Below are 20488 nucleotides of genomic sequence, written 5' to 3' on the forward strand. Positions count from 1 at the left end.
TTAAAATTAAACATAACTTTTCCCAGTTTTTAAAAATTTTATTTTTTGAGTTTTCTATGTTTTAACTTTTTTGTTCAATCCTCCTACCCCACTCCAACCAGGGCACCACCCAAAAAGCTGTCAGCCTGTTTTCTATCTATGAGTCTGTCTCTATTTTGCTTGTTCATTGTGTTCATTAGATTCCACATAAGAGTGAAATCACATGGTCCTTGTCTTTCTCTGACTGGCTTATTTCACTCAGCATAATGTTCTCCAGGTACATCCATGCTGTCACAAAGGGTAAAATCTCCGTCATTTTTATAGCCAAGTAGTGTTCCACCTATAAGTGTACCCAACTTTTTTATCCACTCGTCTATAATGGACACTTGGGCTGCTTCCAAATCTTGGTTATTGTGAATAACGTTGCAACAAACGTAGGGCTGTGCATATTCTTTCAAATTAGTGTTCTGGGTTTCTTCAGATATGTGAGTGTATACATAGAAGTGGAATCGCTGGGTCATAAGGCAGTTCCATTTTCAATTTTTTAAAATCTTCACCCGAGGATATGCATATTTATTATTGATTTTAGAGACAGAAGAAGGGAAGAGGGAGAGAAGGAGAAAGCAGAAGGAAGGGAGGGAGGGAGAGATAGACAGACAGACATCAGTTGCTTCCCATACACATCCAGACCGGAGATCAAACCTGCAACCTAGAGATTAAACACATTAATGTATATAATAGGATCTGGAATAGAGAAAGCCCTGGATAAGTACTAGCTATTATTCTTATGTGCTGGGCACTAGAGTGCACAGACCTGGTCTCTCTCCTAGAAGACCTCATTGTCTAGTCAGGGTGGTTTTCAAATGACTGTAACTCAATGTTCTGAGTCCTGTAACAAAATGTGTACTAAGTGGTGTAGGAGCACAGGTGAGAATGCCTCCTGTCTCATCCTTGAAGGAAAGGTAGGGGCAGGATTAGCTTCTTGAGGGTGAAGTTTGAGTTTGATCCCTAAAGAGAATTTGGGGAATATGGAGCAGTCAGAGGCAGCATGGGGAAGGCAGTCTCTGACCACAAAATACAAATATGGCTAGGAGGAAAGGAAGGGTATATAGATTAGATAGTTGATGTCAGAGCATCAACATCACTTGAAAGCTTGTTAGAAATATAGGATCTTAGGCCTCATCCAGACCTACTCAATCAAATTTGCATTTTAACAAGATCCTCGAATGGTTCCTATTGAACATTAGTGTGAGAACCACTGGTCTAGACCAGACTCTGAAGCCAAGCTGCTTACTTAGGTTTAAATCCTGGCTTTACCACTTCCTTATAATGTGTGACTTTAGGCAAGCTCTTTAACCTTCTTCCTATGCCTCAATTTCCTCATTTAAATAGTTTCTACCTCATAAAGTTTTTTAAGGGCTAATAAATATGTGAATTAATATGTGAAATGCTTAGAACAGTACTGACACCTAGTAAGCACAATGAAAGCTATAATAATTCTTGACTCATATATTTATTACAGCCAGGGTTGGTTTTATAAGCAGCTTGCCTTTCCATTTCTACTCCACTATCTGTCACCTTGACATTTGCTGTAGAGGAAGTCATTTAGCTGTTAGAGACCTGAGTTTATAAAGCCCACCTCCCTTCAATTCCTAGCTGTGTAAAATTGGGTGAGTTCTTGAATATATGTGTTTTTCTCACTCATAGTAGGGAGGAACCTTATGCTTCACTGAGATGCTGTGAGGCTGAATTCAAAGAATGTATGTTAAACTACAGAATCTTCTATTAAGGTTTCATACACCATCTTTCCAAGAGTTCTTAAGTAATTGGACTGAAAACAGGTGGTACCTCAAATTAGAAGGGAATAGCTGGAGGAGAATTCATTGGCAGATCACAGAGGGCAAGGAGGGAGAGCTGGCGATTACCTGCCCCATTTCGACTTTCTGAAGGGGAAGGCTTAGGTTTCAACAATAACCATTTTTCTGGACCTCAGAGAGTATTTTTAGTTAACGGGTGACTAGTAGGAAACTTAAATATTGTTATTTATATTCTGATCTACAGCACCATTCAAGATCATGATGTTTCACGTTTGTATAGTAGTCCACAATGTACACATGATTCTTCCACGTTGTGCATCACACTATCTTCATGGGGCAATATACACATATTTAAGATTTTATTTATTGTTAGAGAGAGGGGAAAGGAGGCCGAGAGAGAGGGGAAAACATTGATGGGTTGCCTCTCTCACAACCCCAACCCGGGACCTGGCCTGGGTGGATTCCAGGTCAGGGCCAGCAACCTAGGCCTGCGCCCTGGCCTGGAATCGACCCAGCGACACCTCCGGTTTGCAGGATGACGCCGAACCCACTGAGCCCCGCCAGTCAGGGCTCCAAAGGGTAATATTGTCCCCATTTTTTTTCAATAAAACTTTATTAATATCAGAAGACATATCGAAAACCACTTTTACCAAATGTCTACAAAAGTACAAAATTTAAGAGAGCAATCACAAAATTCGATGGCATCTTCAACATCAGACACTCGCTTCGATTTTATGGCTGCGAGTAACTAACTATATATTGGGTCCCTTCTCGCATCTGTAAACCTGGGAAAATACCTTCACACAATTGTTCTGTGATTAAGAACAAAGGCTAAATGGTAAACCTACCACGTGATAACGCCTCAAACAAACCCCTTTTCCTTCTTGACTTTGACGGATACAGCACTAGATATCGCTATCATTCCCACTTCACACGTGTAGAAACCCGAAGTCAAGGACGCTCGGGTTCCCCAAATCCGCAACCCCATCAGGTACAGGCCAACTGCGATGGCTACTACATCAGTTCTCGCATCGCAGATTCTCTCTCCCCGAATTGCGTCTTGGGGGGGAGGGGGGTGGAAGCCGCCGATAATTGCTCTTGACACTCTGATGAATTCGATCCTAATCCTCCACGTCGCTTCGGGGACGAGTCTGCTTTTCCAGCGTCCCTAACAGCGCTTAAGATAAAGGTCGCGGTGAAACCTCAACTCCAGCTACGAACGCCATTTTGACCGCTTCGAATGACGCCACACGTAGCAGGGAGCGCAGCTAATTGGCTGGGAGACAGCGGCCGGAGGCGAGGCGCGCGAAGCCGTGGAGGAGCGGATTGAGGAGAAGTCAAGAAAACTACAATCCCAGTCTTCGTTGCGCGTGCGACAGCCGAATTTGGGCTCGGACCACAACTCCCAGTACCCCTCGCGATGTCTCTCGTTTCCTTTCAAAACGCGGTGGATTAAGAGGGGCAGGGAGGATGGAGGCCTTCTGCTATGTGTTCTTCCAAAGGCGGGAAAGGCGAACTACCATTCCCGATCGGCACCGCGCGCCTGCGCCTGCGCCCTGATGCCTGTCGCCATCTTGCCCCTTCTGAGGCACCGCAAACAAACCCAATTCCTGGTGTCCCTTAGTCTTGGCGAAGGAGCCTTTTAGATGAGCCCCGAAAGGCCGGGCAGGTGGGTGACTCTGAGACCGGGTGCTGGGAAGAGCTGGCAGATTAGCCAGGCTGGAGGGGCGCTGGGCCAAGCATTCAGAGCCTGGCTTGGGGCTCCCAGGCTCATCCTCCGTTGTCTTCTAACGGGATCGTTGGGCTCCCGAGGTGGGTTGAGGGGGACTCTGGCAGGCCTCATGCTGGGATCTCTGGGGTCCAGCTCAGGGACCTTCCCAGTGAGTCTCGGTCGTCTGCCTGCTGCCCACGAGTCTACTCTCCTCGGTGTCCTCTCCGCAGAGGAGGGAGCGAGGCGCTCATGTTGGCCGGGTCCCCTTGACACGGGCTATTGGTCCGAAGGGCTTGGGTCGTGAGCTTGACATTAGGGTCGGGGCTGAGCGGCTGCGGTGAGGAGGTTGGGCTGGCTGCTCTGGTGGTGCTGCGAGAGTGCATGTTTGGGGAGGGGGCGGGGCGGGCTTGTCTCCTTGACACTTGAGTAGGGGAAGGATTATACAAATCTCGGTTCCGGGATCAGGCTGCAGTAACTGCTGCCCAGGTTTCCAGTGCGATGTGGTGGGGTCCGCTGGCGGGGACTCATCTGGATGCCGTTACGTGGTGCCTGATTCCGGCGGTCGCTGGCCGCCTCCGAGATCCTGTCGGGAGGCGGGGACTGGGTTGTGGAGGGAGCGGATTCCTTTGGCTCTGCCCCTCGTTCCTCCTCCCCACCCCTTTTCTTTATGTCATCCTGCCGGCTGGGGCGCGCTGTCCACTTCTCCTTGCTCCGCGTAGGTTCTTAGCTGAGAGGACTGGGAAGTAGGGGGATGGGGACTCAACTCCGGGTGAGGAGTTGGAAGTTAGCAGCCCCAGTGACTGGAACGGGATATAGTAGTTCAGTGCTTAGGCTTTGGCGTCCTACTCCTAGACCAGTGAGCTCGCTCCTTGGTTCATTCGTTTCACTCATTCACTCATTTTACTCTTCTCAGTCATTCATTTATCTATATGACAAATATTTACAGCGGATCTACTGTGTGCTAAGCAGGTGGTGTGCGAGTGCCCAGCTCTGCTGTCTTTTTATCCGCCAGATTAGGGAATTCCATTACCAAGTAAGTTTCTGGCATCTAAACTTCTGGTAAATGGTGGTTTAAAAACTATAGAGTGTACATTCATCTTTAGTTATGATTGAGGAGAAAGTTCGTCATTAAGATCCAGTAACCCAGTTACTGTGCTAGGATCTTTACATATTTTATCTCATGTAACTCATAAGTTGAAAAAGCCAGCAGAAGTCAAGTAACTTCCCCAGGGAAACACAGGTAGTACTGCCTATTTATTCAACAATGTACCAGCCATGGTGATAAGAACTTCCCAGAGACCGTTCTCTAATCCTCATAACAAACTGGGTGATGATACCTCTGTTTTAAAGATGAGTAAACCGTATGCTCAGATATATCAATTTTCCTAGGATCACACAACCAGTAAGTTGAAACCTGAAACTAGAATTTAGAGGTCTGACCGCACTGTCAGAGGTGCCTTTTCCACTGTCATAGACTGGAATAGTGAGCTCCCAAATGGTGGTCTAGTTCTTCATTTGTCAGAAGTTGGAGAAGTGTCGTGGTGAAATAGGATTGTGAGATATTCATATTGGTTTTACTTCTTAGCCTTTGTTTCTCCAGGTGAGTGGCCTTTTGATTGTACTTTGGTAATTTGATTTTTTGTTTTGATAGAAAAGACAAGCTCTTTAGGGCTACCAAAAAGAAGCAACAATGCCTGTTGTGTGGCCAACCCTTTTGGATCTCAGCAGGGATGAATGCAAAAGGATTCTTCGAAAATTGGGTATGCTTTTCATTTTCAATGTTTTATACCTCTATGATACTTTTCTGTTTTTATTTGGATCATGGCTGTTTGCATGGATGACATATCTTTTGTTGCATTAGAAATTCTTTATAGAGGTATAGTTCCCATCTTATTCATTGTTATTTCCCCAATGCCTATCCTAGTGCTTTGTATGTAGGAGGTGCATGAATCAATAATCATAGCAACTAAGAGTTCTTGAGGGGTACTGGGCTATTCTGAGTTCTTTACATTCTCATTTAATCCTCAAACCAAAAAGGTAGGGTTTTATGGTTTTTGGGTTTTTTTTGTCCCCATTTTACAGATGAGGACAGTTTTGTCCTCATTTTACAAAACTGAACCTTAGAATTCAAGGTAATACTGATAGTAAGTCCTGGAGTCAGGATTTCAACCCAAGGAATATGATTTCTGTCATATTCCCTGGGAATATGAATGTATGTGTGAATTGCATATTGTTTCTCATTTGTAAGTTAATAAGCTATGCTGACTTACCCAAATTGTATTTCACTGTCCGTAATAAAACACCCTATATGGTTATAATGAATTACATAGGATATATTTCTTTTCTGTTAGAGCAGCCTTACTCAACTAGCATTTAGGGAATTAAGCCCCAGTGCTAAGGCATCCATTGTATGTAATGAACTAACTTCTCCTCATGCAACTTGAATGGTATTTGCTTTGGGAAAAGTGAGAAAAATAGTTACTCAAATCATTTTCTGTATTCTCTGGTTCAAAGTGAAGATCCTTGGTTGAGAAATGCTGCCTTAGCCTATAAGGTCCAAGAAAGACGTTATTTTATTGTCTTGTCTTACTTACCACTGTAGTCTTAGGCTAGCACATAGTAGGTGCTCAATAAATGAAAAAATACTTGAAAAGAACAATAAATATTTAGCAATAGATATGAATTATTTAGATATCTGTGATTTTGAAGGAGAAAGTGTACACCTTGAAATCAGACCGATCCCTGGGTCTTGGTTCTGTTACTGATGACCCACACGATCAAGGACAAGTTATTTAGTCTTCCTAAATCTCTTAACATTTTGTGAAGGAAGGATAACAATATCTGCTGCATAAGCTTGTTATGTGGATTAACCGTATATAAAAAGGGCATATCACAATGCCTGACATCTGAGAGTATAGTATTTTAAAGCAGTTGCTTTCAGACATTAATTAAATTTTTTTACATGAATCTTTTCTTCAAAGGAAATGTTTGCTGGGAATTCCTATGTATAAATCTGGTCGTCGCTGCTCTGGCCCTGCCTGCTTATAACTTTGGTCATTTTTATTTTCCCTCAGGCCACTGTGAGAATTTCTCTATTTTAAACTACTACTTAGCATTGTATTTTAGAACAACTAGGGATTTTTTGGTCAGCCATTCCTTTTTCTTTAACCTTATATCCAAACTTTTAGTACCAACTTAAGATGGTTTTGTATTCACTTACATTCAACTACTTTAACTTGCTAGCTGTAAACTACACAGTTGGGCTTATATTTATTTCATAGCTGAAATAATTACAGAGGAACAGATCATAACTACAGCAGATTGATTAAAGTTTTTGGGCTTTTAGGGCCATGAATCAAGACATTATGTTTAAATATAAAAATGGTAACCTTTAAGTCTAAATTATTCCTTAATTTTAGTAAGAGCTGTGTGAGAGTAATGCTACTGGAGAGCCACTCTACGCAAAAGAAACGGCCTTCCTACCGGGCAGTTTCATCTACAACGGCCCTTTACTTTGGGAGTTGAGCCATGACGATGATTTGCAGAGAGACTTCCTCTCCACCCATTGGCTAATTATCATAATAATGAAACCCTTCCTTCAGATGCTAGCTCCAAGTTTGAAGTTTAGAAAAGGTACTATATTTAAGAATTGGCTTAAAATATTTTAAGAATTAGTTTAGTCCTTTTAAAAATAGTTATAAATCATTGTAAGGTAAGATGCTAAACATATAAATTTTACTTAAATATAAGAAACGGGGACAGAGAATGTTTTTTATGATCTACTGAACATACCAGTGAGAGTTAAATGCTTCCTTTTTTTTTATGCTGCCTTTTCTTTGCCCTCCCCCACCCTCTGTTTAAAATAAGGATTCTTGAGCTACAACTCTAACAGGGGGCTTTATGGACTATAGTATAATTAAATGGCTGATGGGTTTAAATGGAATGGGGTGAGGGCTTTATAAAAATGATTTGGTAAATCTTTTATTTTCTGTGGTGGTTGTATGTGTTTATTATTTCATTATACTTATGTGTAATGAATTCGTGTAATGTGAATTCTTACGTGTCATTAGAATTCACATTACAGTAGAATGGCACCAAAATTAATATCAGAAATTGATATTTGTCAGGATCTGAGGATACCCATCAAAGTGGAAATCAACAAATGTGAAGGAGGTTGGGAAGCTATTAAAGGTCTTTACAATGAGTGAATTTCTGGAGAAGGGGAGGAAGTACCTTGGCTTTTGTAGCTATGATAACTGTTCTGAGTCTCAGTATTGTGTGAGGTTGCCACCTCTTACTTTTGTGCATGACTTTTTAGTTAGACTTGGAGTGAGACTTGAGATGTTAAAAATGTTTGTCACATTTCTAAAGAAGTTAATTTTACTTATTTTGAAATAGTGTCACTATCACCATAAATTTCAAAGGCAAAAAGTTAACTTTTTCTTTTTTCTTAAACCACTTCCACTTTCTGACCTCTCCATTTCCTATGATATTGACATTCTCCTAAATATTTTGTAAACTACAAAACCTGATTCCTTTCTTTCTGCCATTCGTTCCACATTGAATGACTGAGTCCTATCAAATAACTTTTTAGACTGGAATAAGAGGCTTTTCTTAGTCTGGCACAAAACTACTTTTCCATTTTTATCCTTCTCCATTCCCTTCTATGTGTCCCTTTTTGGATTTTAATCACCTGAGGATAGGGACTTTGTTTTGTTTATGTAAATGTTTTCCATGGTATCTAGTAGTACCATGTTCAACTAGGAATTTGGTTTGAATTAGTGACTGTCCAAATACAGAGATGTTTTTACTTGTAGTATAAAACTCTCAAAATAGTCACTTACTGGAAGTTTGATGTCTGTATGAAATATTGTCTGCTCTCTTATTCTTTGTTCCTTTTGCATATTTGCCTTTTCTTCCCCTGCCTTTTCTTCCCTTGCCTGCCTTCCTAGAGCACAGTTTCTTTCTGATTAAAGCTTATGCTTCCAGACTAGAATGATGTGTTTCTCCTCTGTGCCTTTACCATTGTATTATAAACTGCATTATAATTGTCTGATGACTTGTTTCACTGTAGCTTTATTCTAGAATTAACTCCTTGAGGGCAGGATTTAGCATACTATCTGGTATATAGTAGGACTCAGTACTGATTTGTTGAACAGAATATTTCATAAATGGGGCCTAAACATTAGAATATAGTGATTTCTTAGTTTGTTACCCCCAGAGTCTTTCTGAACTCTACTTGGGTCTTGATAATAGCTAAAATATGTTTTCTAGAGCTAAGTGTCTCTTTCACTACTACTCCAGAGCATCAGAGCTTTGTCCTTTCAGAGAGAGCTTGTGAAACATCGCCCTAGTATCCAGCACAGATTGTATATGTGGGATGTTTACATCTGGGATAATTCTGTTGGACCAGAATATAGCTTTTTTCTTTTTTTTTACACAGAACTGTGAATAGTATGACCTCAATGAGGCTATTAGTTTATTATTCATGTAGTGCTTAGGATACAGGTATCCTCGCTTTCATCATTTGGCTAACATTGAGTGTCTCTTGTCTGTCAGGCATTGGCTATTGCAAATTCTGGTAGCAACTTGAATTTAGTAAGAAGATAACTGTAGGCTGGACACTTTCCATCATTTTGTTTTACTCAGCTATACCTGTCCTATAGTATTCATAATTTAAAACAACCACTGTTTTATAATTTCTCAAGATTCTGTGGGTTGCTGGTCTTGCCTGAACTCTCTCATATGGCTGTATTCAGTTGGTAGCTTAGCTGACTGGCTGGGTTCAGCTGAGATGGCTGTACCTCTCTCTCCATGTGGCCATTTATTTTGGGGTTTTACATGGCTTGGTGATTTCAGGGTTCCAAGGGAGCCATGCCCTGTGTGCAAGTGCTTATCTGTTTGTATCATGTATACTGATATTTCATGGATGAAAGCAAGTCACATGCCAAATCAGTGTGGGAGGGGACCACATACAAAGGTAGTACACGAGGAGTACACTGGAAGGCAAGCATGGTTCATTGGGAGCCTTTGAGGACTTTCTGGTTTTGTATTTTAACCTGTATTAGGGATTGACAGTCTCATTTCATGGTGGCTATTGCTGTGAAAAGATAGCAAAATGAAACTATCTGGCATTAGGGTTCAGTATATTAAGTCCTGGTTGCTGTAAGGGCAATTCATGTTCCCTAATCTGCCTTAATTATTTTTAAAATTTTATTTATTATTTTTAGAGAGAGAGGAAGGGAAGGAGAAAGAGAGGAAGAGAAACATCATGTGTGGTTGCCTCTCACATGGCCCCCACTAGGGACCTGGCCTGCAACCCAGGCATGTGCCCTGACTAGGAATTGAACCAGCAACGCTTTCGTTCGTAGCCCGCGCTCAATCCACTGAGCTACACCAGCCAGGGCATGCTAAAAACCTTTTATCAGCCTTATATCATTTAGAGCCTGTTTCCAGTTGTTGGTAGCATCTGAGTTAAATGTTCTTTAGTGATAATGTGGGAGACAAAATATTTACTATTAGATTGTTCTACTTATACATTTTACACATATGACTTCTTGAGGCAGTAAAAAGAAAATGATATAAACTTATGAAAGCCACATTTTAATCTGTGTTATTGGATAAAATTTTTGAGAGGAATTTTAGAAAGTATTTATATATTGATTTTTAATTGATTTTTAGGTTTCTTGTTCTGAAGTTTCACTATATGTAGCCACAGTATCAAAATATTGAAGGCCTTTCTTAATAATATAATTTTCTTTTTCTAGAATTGGAGGCATATGCTGGAGTTATCAGTGCACTTCGGGCACAGGGGGATCTCACCAAGGAAAAGAAAGATCTTCTTGGAGAACTCTCAAAAGTTCTTAGGTAAATTATCACAAAAGTTTGTGAGACATGACTCTAGAATGTTCATTTTGAGGGGTTTCAATACTTTTCACACTCAGGTTGAAGACAGGCCTTGAAGTTGTTGGTGCTTAAATATCCCATCCCAGTTGTGTGCTTTGTTATAGAAAGTTATGCAGTTTACCATTTATTCTATAATATAATCAGAAAGGGTTTATGGGAAGTTATTTTTGGCTTGTACCCTCTAGGAAAGGGGGGTATTTTTGACATGGGTAGAGGAAAGAAGGGCTGTCAACAACTGGATATGAAGATCTAGAGTAGCCCACTCACTTTTTAAAAAGATTTTATTTATTTATTTTTAGAGAGAGGGGAAGGGAGGATGAAAAAGAGGGAGAGGAACATCAATGTGTGGTTGCCTTTCACATGCCCCCTACTGGGGACCTAGCCTGCAACCCAGACGTGTGCTCTGAGTGGGAATTGAACTGGTGACCCTTTGGTTCACCAGTCATATTTTTTGAGGGGAAGGAGGAGATGCTAGAAAGTTGCCTTAATTTATAGAAATGGGTGGTGATTTTGTAGTCATAGCCTTAAGGATAGTTTATCCCTTCAGCATCCCGTTAGAGTGGCACTTGAATTCATTAAAAAATTATTGTGAAAGGGGTTCTTTGATATTTTGATTAATCCATCCTAACATCTTGAGCTTTCTCAGAAGATGTTCTGTTTTAAAAGAAGTTTCCTTTCTACATTTAAAACAAATTTTTTAAAAAGTGAAAGTAGGGAAGAGGCTTTTCCTATATTTAACATTAGCATAGGGGCATTATTAAGACAAATCCTCAATCTTACTGTCTTCATATTTAACAGTTTATGTTTTTTTGTTTGTTGTTTATACTTCCTCATAAGTTCTGCTTTCTAGCCCCTTAAATTTTATTTTAGTCCATGGTATGGATTAGGCTTATATAATAAAGATTACAATTTGAAGAGTGGCATTTATTTTATTGAGTATGTGTGAATGGAATGGGTGTAGCCTTTTTTCAATTGTTTAGTAGTATTAACTTTACCTATATTTAATCAGGGTCAATTTAAGCACATTTTTACCATAGTGGTAACATGATATACTGTAGAAGACACAGCTCAAATGTGGACTAATAAAGGGGTAATATCCTGGTGTTAAGTTTCATAGCATTTAGCCACCAGAAACAGATTATTTTGTCACTTTCATTTCTTTATTATATTCATTGAACATAAAATTATAGACTCTTGAGCTTTAGAAGCACTTCAGAAGACTTTCTCCTGAGTGATTAGGGTGTCATTCAGTGGCGATATATTTAAATAACAGGAACCTCTGCTAATCTTGAACATGGTCTAACATTACTGAGTTTTGGAGATAATAATTTGATATCAAGCTGAATTTGTCTTTCTGGGGTTTCTAATTTGTAGCTAATTCTCTCTGCAGTTCCACAGAATCGGTATGATCCTTTTCTGTGACTTTAATTCAGTAAAGCATTTGAAGATATATGTTAGGCCCCATCTTTACCTTTTCAGGAATCAACCTTGATCTCCCCTCCCTCAAGCAAAATGTTGACTTAAACATTAATAAAAGTATAGAAAAGAGCTGCCTGCTTGGCAGAGTTCTATAATGGCTATTTTTTTTCATAGCATCTCAACAGAACGCCACCGTGCTGAAGTTCGGAGAGCAGTAAATGATGAACGGTTAACAACAATTGCACATAAGTAAGCCATTAGTCATACCACCCCTGATTTTTTATGATGCAGTATAATATAGTTTTGAAACAATCTTATTGTGTAGCAGATTCCTGAGTCTTTTATCCTAATACTAATACGTCTATACTCAGGGATCCTGACCATAATGGTATTAACTGTTTATTCAGTTGGTTATGGTTTTGCACTTGGTTAGGCAAACTCTAATACTCAGGTCAAATCCCGTTACAATGTAATCTCTATATAACTAAAGGCCACCACAATTTAGCAGATGATTCACTTGAAACAAAGTTCAGTTACAAAGTGATGTGCTGCTCCCCAAATTTGACATTCCCTCAGAGGTTCTTTGTAATGGTATTTGATATGTATATTGCCTTATAAATTGGCATAAATTTTTTGATAACTGATTAATATTTCATGTGTTTTGAGATTCATGAAAAGATTATAAAATATGTTCTGCTTTTAAGAAATATGAATACATTATATTCTAAAAATCCAACAAAATAAAATTATAAAGCATTCTTATCAAATTGTTCTTAGATTGTTATAACTACTTGACAGATGGGGTGGAGGGTGGTAGAGGACTGCGGGCGTGGATCAAGCATTAGTAGAGTATACAGGAGACAGTGCCTCCTAAAGAATAGAGAGAAATAGAAATTATCCTTTAAATGTGAATGCAAGATGATAGGAATATTTCATAAAATATGTTATAGTATAACATATTTTTAAAATTTTTATGTCTTAATGTGCAGTAAAACTAAAGGAAAAAATTCAGTGCATTTTCATAATGTGATAAATAGTGCATTTAAACTAATTGACCTCAAAGATTCATTAGCTTCATGTTGTGCTTCACTGTTCCTCATTTTACTTAAACTATAAAATGGGGTACTTCCTTTTTAACTTCAAAGTTTGAAACTTACCTGTTTGAATTTTGAGAGTTTTCAGTGGTAGATATGTATGCACTGCCGAAATTTAAAAAAGAAAAAAAAAATTTTCCATTAGAGACATTAAGTATTTCGTTGTCAGGCCAGCATGATTGAAACATAATATTAATGGGTTCCTTCTTTAATTTGCTGTAAACTTTTGAATTGGGATGCTCTAAAAGTAATAACTGAGCCTAGACTCTAATTTTAGAACTGGTCATAGAAATGTATGTGCTAGATAACAGAGTAGTTAACAGTAGCTTGCATTCAGAGGCACTTAGATACAAAATTAAAACCATTGAACAGTATTGTGGGGCAATTAGCTGTAAGTTGATGCATCAGTGTCATACGTGAAGGATAACGTTTATTTAGTCTCCTTTTCCTTTTTTCCCCTTTAAAGAATGAATTTATCCTTATATTTGGGTGAAAGACCAAGTTACAGGTATGCAAATAGGTTATTATTATTTCAGGCTTTTTCTTGTATTTATTTCAAAATTGAAGCTCTCAATTATTCAGGGGCGCATATTCCATTTACAAATTAACCGTGCCCCTCGCTTTTCCCTCTCTTCCCCTCCTCCCCACCTAATACTGCCCACCCTTTAGCCATTTTGCTGCTTGGGAGTACCTCTCTAGTCAGAGGGTGGGAAGGGAGAGGAGGTGAAAATTTTAATTCGTCGTTTTACTGCTTATTAGTTGTCTTGGAAAAAGTTTGTTGGGACAATTTTCAAGTATTTGCCAAAGTATTTTTAGATAATATGTGAGTTTCTTTAGTCTGTTTGACCTCTCCCTTTCCCTCCTCTATCTATTAGCATGGATAATTGAGAGTTGGCTTTTATCTGCCTGTGTTTCTTTCTTTTCCCCCCTGTCCTTTCTGATTTCTTTAATACATGAATTTAATTTTTTGGAAAGAGTTTATCTCAGTGTCTAATTTAAAACTTCTTAGGTCTTTCAGTATTCCTGTTTTAATATTTTATATTGTGGTTTTAATTTGACCAGATGTCACATTTACTTGTTGAGCCCAAAGGCTAGTGAGTGGGAATTGTGAGGAAGTCATAGATCCTTCATTCTCTCCATCTCCTCTGCTTTTCCCTCAGAGGTAGTAACAGAGCCTAGCTTCAAAGAATATGTATGGGAGGGGTCATACCCTAAGCCTGAAAAAAGCAACTTAAGCCAAGGAGGAATGCATCTGAACTGACTGCATTCCCCTTCTCTTTTCCCTTTCCTCCCCTCCCCCACTCAAAACAGCAGTTTAGGCCCTAGGAATGTGGTTGGAAGGTGAAGGGAAAGCTGAGATTGAGCACAAAGGAGGCAGAAACAAAAGGCGTGGGATGTGTAGAATAATAATAAAAAATAATAATAAAACCTTGCCTGTGGCTTGAAGCATAACACTTGTTTATTATTTTGCACCATACATTAAGTTTAATTCAGTTTTGAGACATGTCAGAATATTACAGTATTAAAGCCTGGAATGTCAAGGGGCTTTCAGAGTTTTTAATTAGGCCACTTTGGCCAGCACCGTCTCTAGAACTCACAGAAAGTGGCAGCCTAGAATTTTTGTCCTCTTAACTCCTTCGGGAGCCCAGCATCATAGGATACTGTGTGATTTTCTACGTGAAGAGGATTTCTTGCTGATGCCCTGCACACCAAAGAATGTTGTGTTAGATTTCTCAAAACGGGCTGGAGCTAGGTTTCCATCTTAGTGTAACTTAGGTCTGCCAGGGAAGCCCTGGAGCAAGATGTTAAAAACTCCTAAAATTTAGTTTACTTGATTAGTGCAGCCAATGCATATCTACACCCTCATTACTAAGCAGATAGGAATTTTTGATCTAAATTTAACATGATGTTTAATTTTTCATCACTTAAAGTTTGAGCATGTTTGCATAAGTCAATATTTGGAAGATTTATGGATTAAAAGTTGCAGTTGTGTCTTTTGCGCTGCAAATTTTGTCTTTTCAATAGCATATGTTTGTGTGTTTCAAATTATTAATCTTCCATAATTCCCACCACCATTTAAACAATGAACCAGGTAAGTGTAGATACCACTTTATTTGTGTGGTAGACTCTCACCAAGCAAATTTATTAGTGATATTCTAATAAAATAATAGCAAAATAGGAGTTAGCCAAGAAAATGCTAAATAGCTTTTAGAATTGTTTCCTTTGACAATTAGCTATAGCTGTTTTCTGTGCCTCTTTCTTGTTTCTACCACCCTCTGTTTCAGAACTAGGATCAACTTGGTGTTAATGTAACAAATATGTGAGAGTTGTTGGGGTCCTAGGAACTCCTCTTCTGTCTTATCTTAGATGGGGCTGTGTTAAGTCATCAGGGGATTTGCAGGTTTCTCACAGTAACCCAGCTGAATTCTTTAACTCCTAGAAATTCCTTTCTGAAGTGAAAGTAAATCCTTCTCAAGCTGTAAAGCAATTTATTTGTTCCATTCAGTGAAAGTTGGTAGTAATTAGATAGCAGTGCCCAAATAGTATAAATCAAAGACTAAAGTTAGACATAAAACACATTTGAACATTTTAATACTCTCTACTTATAATGTGGTGAATCGTTTCAGTAGCATGTTATATACTTATTGAAGGAGACATTTAGTAGCTGTGTGACCTTAGGCAAGTTAGTTAAACTCTCAGTTTCCCCATCTATAAGTTAAGATTAGTGATTTCATAGGATTTTTGAGAGAATTACATAGTTAATGATACATGTAAAATGTTTAGAACAATGTCTGACATATAGTAAGTGCTTAATTGATGTTAGTTATCATTATGACCATCATTATTATTATCATTCCCCTATCTCTTAATTAAGGGTTTTTATGTACTCTAAATATGAAGGATCAGTGGACATAGAGAATCTTAAACGCTAGGTTGGGTTGTAAAATCTTTGGTTTTGAAAAAGGTACAGAAATACTTCTGATTTAGTGAAGAGGTTGATTGATTCTGAGGGACTTTTCAACCTCAACCCTTGACATTAGTCAGGAGAAGTGACACAGCTACCTGTTACAGAGCCAAATAAAGAGAGGTGATGCAACTATCTTTTCATACTTCAACCTCTGGATTCCTGGGATAAAATTTGCTCAGAAAGTTTAAAGAAACTGAGAGTGTTGTCTGCTTAAGGTAGAGAGTTCAACAGCCTCAAATACTTAGAGTGAAGACTGGCATAAATAAATAAAATTAAAGTAGTTGCAGATTTCTTCCAATGTCCTCAGATCTAGTCTATTTTAAGTAAGGATAATAATATAACACATTGCCAGGGAAACGTGCAGTGAAATATTCAGCCCTCTTCTATCCTTCCTAGCTCTCTCATTTACTGCCTCAGTTGCTCATCTTTGAAAGCCTTAGAATCTCTGGCCATGCAGGCAGTCAGATAATTTTGTAAAGTTTCATTGAATTCCATCCTTAATTATTAAAGAAATTTTGATTTTAAAAATTACGAGTACTTTTTACCTTTCTAGTTTAACTACAAAGTTTTAAAAGTTAGTAGAAATGCTGGTTTTTATTAGCACCACTGAATTTAAACTAATGAAAATGTCGATATTTATTTAGAAGGCATAGGAAAAATTTTTATAGTTTCAATTATGTTCATTGTAAGATTCAGATTATAGAATAAAAATATGTAAGAAACTAGGTATATGTGGAATTCCTTGAATTCTGATTATTCATAATTTTTATCTTGCTTGCTTAAAATGAACCCTCTCCTATTCACCTAGGGTACTTTATAAATTTAAAAAGTTGTATTTGTTTGAGAAAACATAGTTGATTCTCCTTCTGGTGATTGAGAACCCTTGTAGCAGCGTTTTCTTTTTTGTTCAGTATGTCTGGACCTAATAGCTCTTCAGAATGGTCCATTGAAGGTCGTCGTTTGGTACCACTGATGCCTCGGCTGGTTCCCCAAACTGCCTTCACTGTGACAGCTAACGCTGTGGCCAATGCGGCTATCCAACACAACGCGTCTCTTCCAGTGCCTGCAGAGACGGGAAGCAAGGAAGGTGAGTAGAAAAACATTTGTGAATAGAGATGACTTTTCTTAGATTCTTCAAGAAAAGTTATCTTATTTTTTTCATCTATTTTTATCCCAATGTTTAAAGGTTACAAAACAGTGAGCAATTCCTGTTCTGAAACTAGAAACTGCTGAGGTTTTAGTCTTAGCCAGAATTGCATCTCTCTTTCGTTCAAAGTGTGGATTGTATTAATCACAAAATTGCAGAAAGTTTTGGAATGAATTTTTGGTATCAATGTATTTTGTTAAGAGTGAGTAAAAGGTCTTAATGGGTGACATGGAAAATAAGTAAGATGATAGAAGCCATTCATTTAGCTGCTGGAGAAAGATGCTGAACTTACACTCTAGAATATAAAGTTCTGTTTTTGTCTTCTGGAATCAATGGTATATGCTGCTTCTCTGTTCTAGTCAATGTGCCAAATGGAATAGGGATTACCTGACAGATGGAGAAAACTTTCTTATTGTTATTTAATCTAGTGATTGACATGTAGTTTAAAAACCTATGAATTCTGATGTCACCGAGCTTAATATTAAATTTGAGAGCACACATTTGGATTAACTTTGGTAGCTTACTTTGGTGTTGCATGAAAATCACCCTGAAGATAATGTAGTTGTCAGCTGACTTTAGGGAATTGTCTTTTTTGGACTAGCAGTGGGCTGAGGAGCAGAGTGAAACATGCTTTTCGTACATGCCAGGCTCTCTTTTTAAGCTGAAGGAAGCTATATTCAGAGAGAGATAGTTAATGGTGTACCAGTGTGCAAACTTGACTTCCACTGAGTTTCTGCTTTGTCTGTTGTAGGAGAGGTGTCTTTTCTTCCCACTTAACCTTTTTTATCCACCTACTCTCTAGTGGAGTGGAAAGAACATAGGATTTCCAATAGTTGAATCTATGTTTGAATCCTAATTTTGCCATTTCCTAGCTATGTGACCTCCAGCAAATTTTTTAGCTTTTGTGAACATTGGGTTCCTCACCTTTAAAATGTGGGTGTGGTGTTGTGACAGTTAGTAATAATATATAATAAGATTTAGCATAGTGCGTGGTACTCAGTAAATGGTATCTTAGAGCCATTTTTGCTTGTTGTTATTTAAGATACTGAAGTATGATGTTGTCATTACTTTAGTTGAGTTATTGTTGCACTGCTTGGATGGCAAGGGACTAGTGAGTTGATTTATAATACTGGAACCGTGCCTTGGTTCACCCCCAGTAGCCAAGTTGGAAATTGCTGTGGTTAGGAAAAAAATTATCCATCACTCCATCAGTGGTGCTGCTATTAATATGAAAAGGGAATACAAGTACTATTTAACTCCTGCCTATTTAATTCCAACCATGAAAGAAAAAGGAGTTTCATTTTTCTCAGTGTAGTTTTCAACTTGATTTCTTTGTAACTGTGCTCTTCTCCGTTAGCAGTGTCACCTGTAGAAAGCTGTTAAGTACTTGGGGGAAACCCAGTTAAGTGATAATTTTCAGGAAAGGATATTAATGCCTTTTAACTTATAGACCTAATACCTAGCACTGGCCTCTAACTTCTGATCATTTGAAAACATTAAAATTTGGCCTGCAGTAAAAACTAATTTTTCTGTATGAGTGGACAGTTTTGGTGAAAGTTAACAGCAAACTTTTTTATCGTTCCTTCAGTAGTGGTTTGCTATTCCTACACAAGTACCACGTCAACCCCAACCTCTACCCCTGTTCCAAGTGGCAGCATAGCAACGGTTAAGTCTCCAAGACCTGCCAGTCCTGCCTCCAATGTAGTTGTCTTGCCAAGTGGAAGTACTGTTTATGTCAAAAGTAAGTGATTTTCTCAGTGTTATTAGGGCCTTCTTGGCTAAATGCTACACAATAGGCTCTGATTAGATCTGCCATCCTGCATTAAATTATTGATCCACTGGCTATTAGCAGTGGTTACTTTTTGAAGGTTCTAAAGAATTATTTTCTTTACATGTGACTAGGTATATATTGCTTTTTAATCTGTTATGGGGGTTGAGAATATTACTTCTTTTTTGTTCTGTGGGGAGCCCGCCTTGAACAGTGCTGTCTTTCAAGTATTTGCTTGTTTTGATTTTCCTGGAATAGAAATGTGAGTAGAAATGAAGGAATAAGCTTATTTTATTTATTCAGTATTTACTCCTGTAATCGTAAACTTTGTAGTATTTTTAAAAATTATTTATGTAACATCTTAGATTCAGTGATGTGTTCTGGTGAATCTGTCTTTTATATTTCTAATTGAGTAATTTTTTGAAGCTTATTTGCAGTTTTTAAACCCCTTGATTCTACCTTGTAAAGCAGTTTAATGTCCAGTTCATTTTTTTTGTTTTTAATGTCTTTATCTGCTTTTGATATCAACTGGAGATCATTAATATTTGATTTTAATTTTTCTCAATATTGTTATAAACTTGATTTTTTTTTTGGTAACTTTTAGAGGTGGAGTTTGCTGTTTTAGACAAGAATGATTTTCGGTCATTGTCAACTGTGTTCAAATTAGAGTCTAAAAGTTGAACATGTAAGGAGTTGTATTTTATTACCAGTTTCATGAGTCATGCTGTATACTTTTTAAATGTCTGCTCTAGAGATTTTCTGTGTATGTTGCAAGGTTTTATGTTTCTCACTTGATTTTTTAAAAAATTCTGCAAAACTAGTCAAGGCTTTAGTACATAAAGAAAAAACTAAAAATTTGGGACTATTAAGTTTATATCTGTTTTCTCTGGATTTAGCCAAGATGGTCTTTTAAAATAACTTTAGAGATCTACTTTTTAATCATTTTGTAAAACCTTAAGAGGGAATCCCAAACATGAAGAAACCATTTTATATAATATGTAGTTTGAAGTAATAGGAAGTTTATTGCTTTATTCTTAGAAGTCACACAGGCAACATTAGTTCGGGATATAATCATTCATTCACCTAACTTTATACGTGCAAGACACTATACCAAGGAAATCAACCAATGAGACTTAGTCATTGCCCTCTGGGAGCCCATTTAATTATGGGAAGTACGCAGACTGACAGTCACATTGCCATGAGACAAGTGATACAGAAGAGAATGTACAAAGTGCTTTATAGGCTCAGAGGAGAGGTGGATTCTCTGAGGAGATGGCTTGCAGGACGGTGATTGCAGAATACGAGGTGGTCATTGGTGCAGGGTGGTATTCCCCAAAGGTCAGTAGTGTGTAGAGACTTCAATGGATAGAATGTGGTAAGGTTTTGGGGAATGGTGAGCAGTTCAGTGTGCCAGGGTTACAGAGATACACAGGTTTAAGTGGAACAGGGTACTGTCTTCTTATAAAGAAATGGGACTTCGAATGATACAGTAATGATTTTGTGCCTCATCTTGTAGGGAGATTAAAACTGTTCAAGAATTTGAAGCAGGGCGTTTGCATGAATTAGATGTGAGATTTATAACCAATAGTAGGTTGGAGGGTGGAAAAGAAGTAGGGATTAAAAGCATGTAAACCTTTTAGGAGGTTGTTAACTAAAATACAGGCAGGGGATAAGAAGGT

At 38.3% G+C, this 20488-nt stretch overlaps 1 protein-coding gene across 7 annotated transcripts in view; it reads left to right on the forward strand.

The window, feature by feature from the left end:
• The first annotated feature begins 3128 nt into the window (after nucleotides 1-3128).
• EMSY (EMSY transcriptional repressor, BRCA2 interacting) overlaps nucleotides 3129-20488 on the forward strand; it is a 78661-nt gene continuing 61301 nt past the window's right edge. For 2 of the 7 annotated variants that reach the window (XM_045817857.1, XM_045817863.1), the window contains exons 1-7: nucleotides 3131-3465; nucleotides 5159-5267; nucleotides 10275-10374; nucleotides 12007-12081; nucleotides 13393-13434; nucleotides 16806-16981; nucleotides 18630-18782. In XM_045817857.1, the coding sequence (XP_045673813.1) occupies nucleotides 5198-5267; nucleotides 10275-10374; nucleotides 12007-12081; nucleotides 13393-13434; nucleotides 16806-16981; nucleotides 18630-18782 (616 nt within the window). In that variant the 5' untranslated portion in view covers nucleotides 3131-3465; nucleotides 5159-5197. Of the gene's footprint in view, nucleotides 3466-5158; nucleotides 5268-10274; nucleotides 10375-12006; nucleotides 12082-13392; nucleotides 13435-16805; nucleotides 16982-18629; nucleotides 18783-20488 lie in introns of all 7 variants that reach the window. The other 5 variants (XM_045817862.1, XM_045817858.1, XM_045817861.1 and 2 more) reach the window with 5 other exon arrangements.

Source organism: Phyllostomus hastatus, unplaced genomic scaffold, assembly GCF_019186645.2.
Source record: "Phyllostomus hastatus isolate PE091 unplaced genomic scaffold, TTU_PhHast_1.1 phas_scaffold_317, whole genome shotgun sequence".
In the NCBI taxonomy this organism is placed as follows: domain Eukaryota; kingdom Metazoa; phylum Chordata; class Mammalia; order Chiroptera; family Phyllostomidae; genus Phyllostomus; species Phyllostomus hastatus.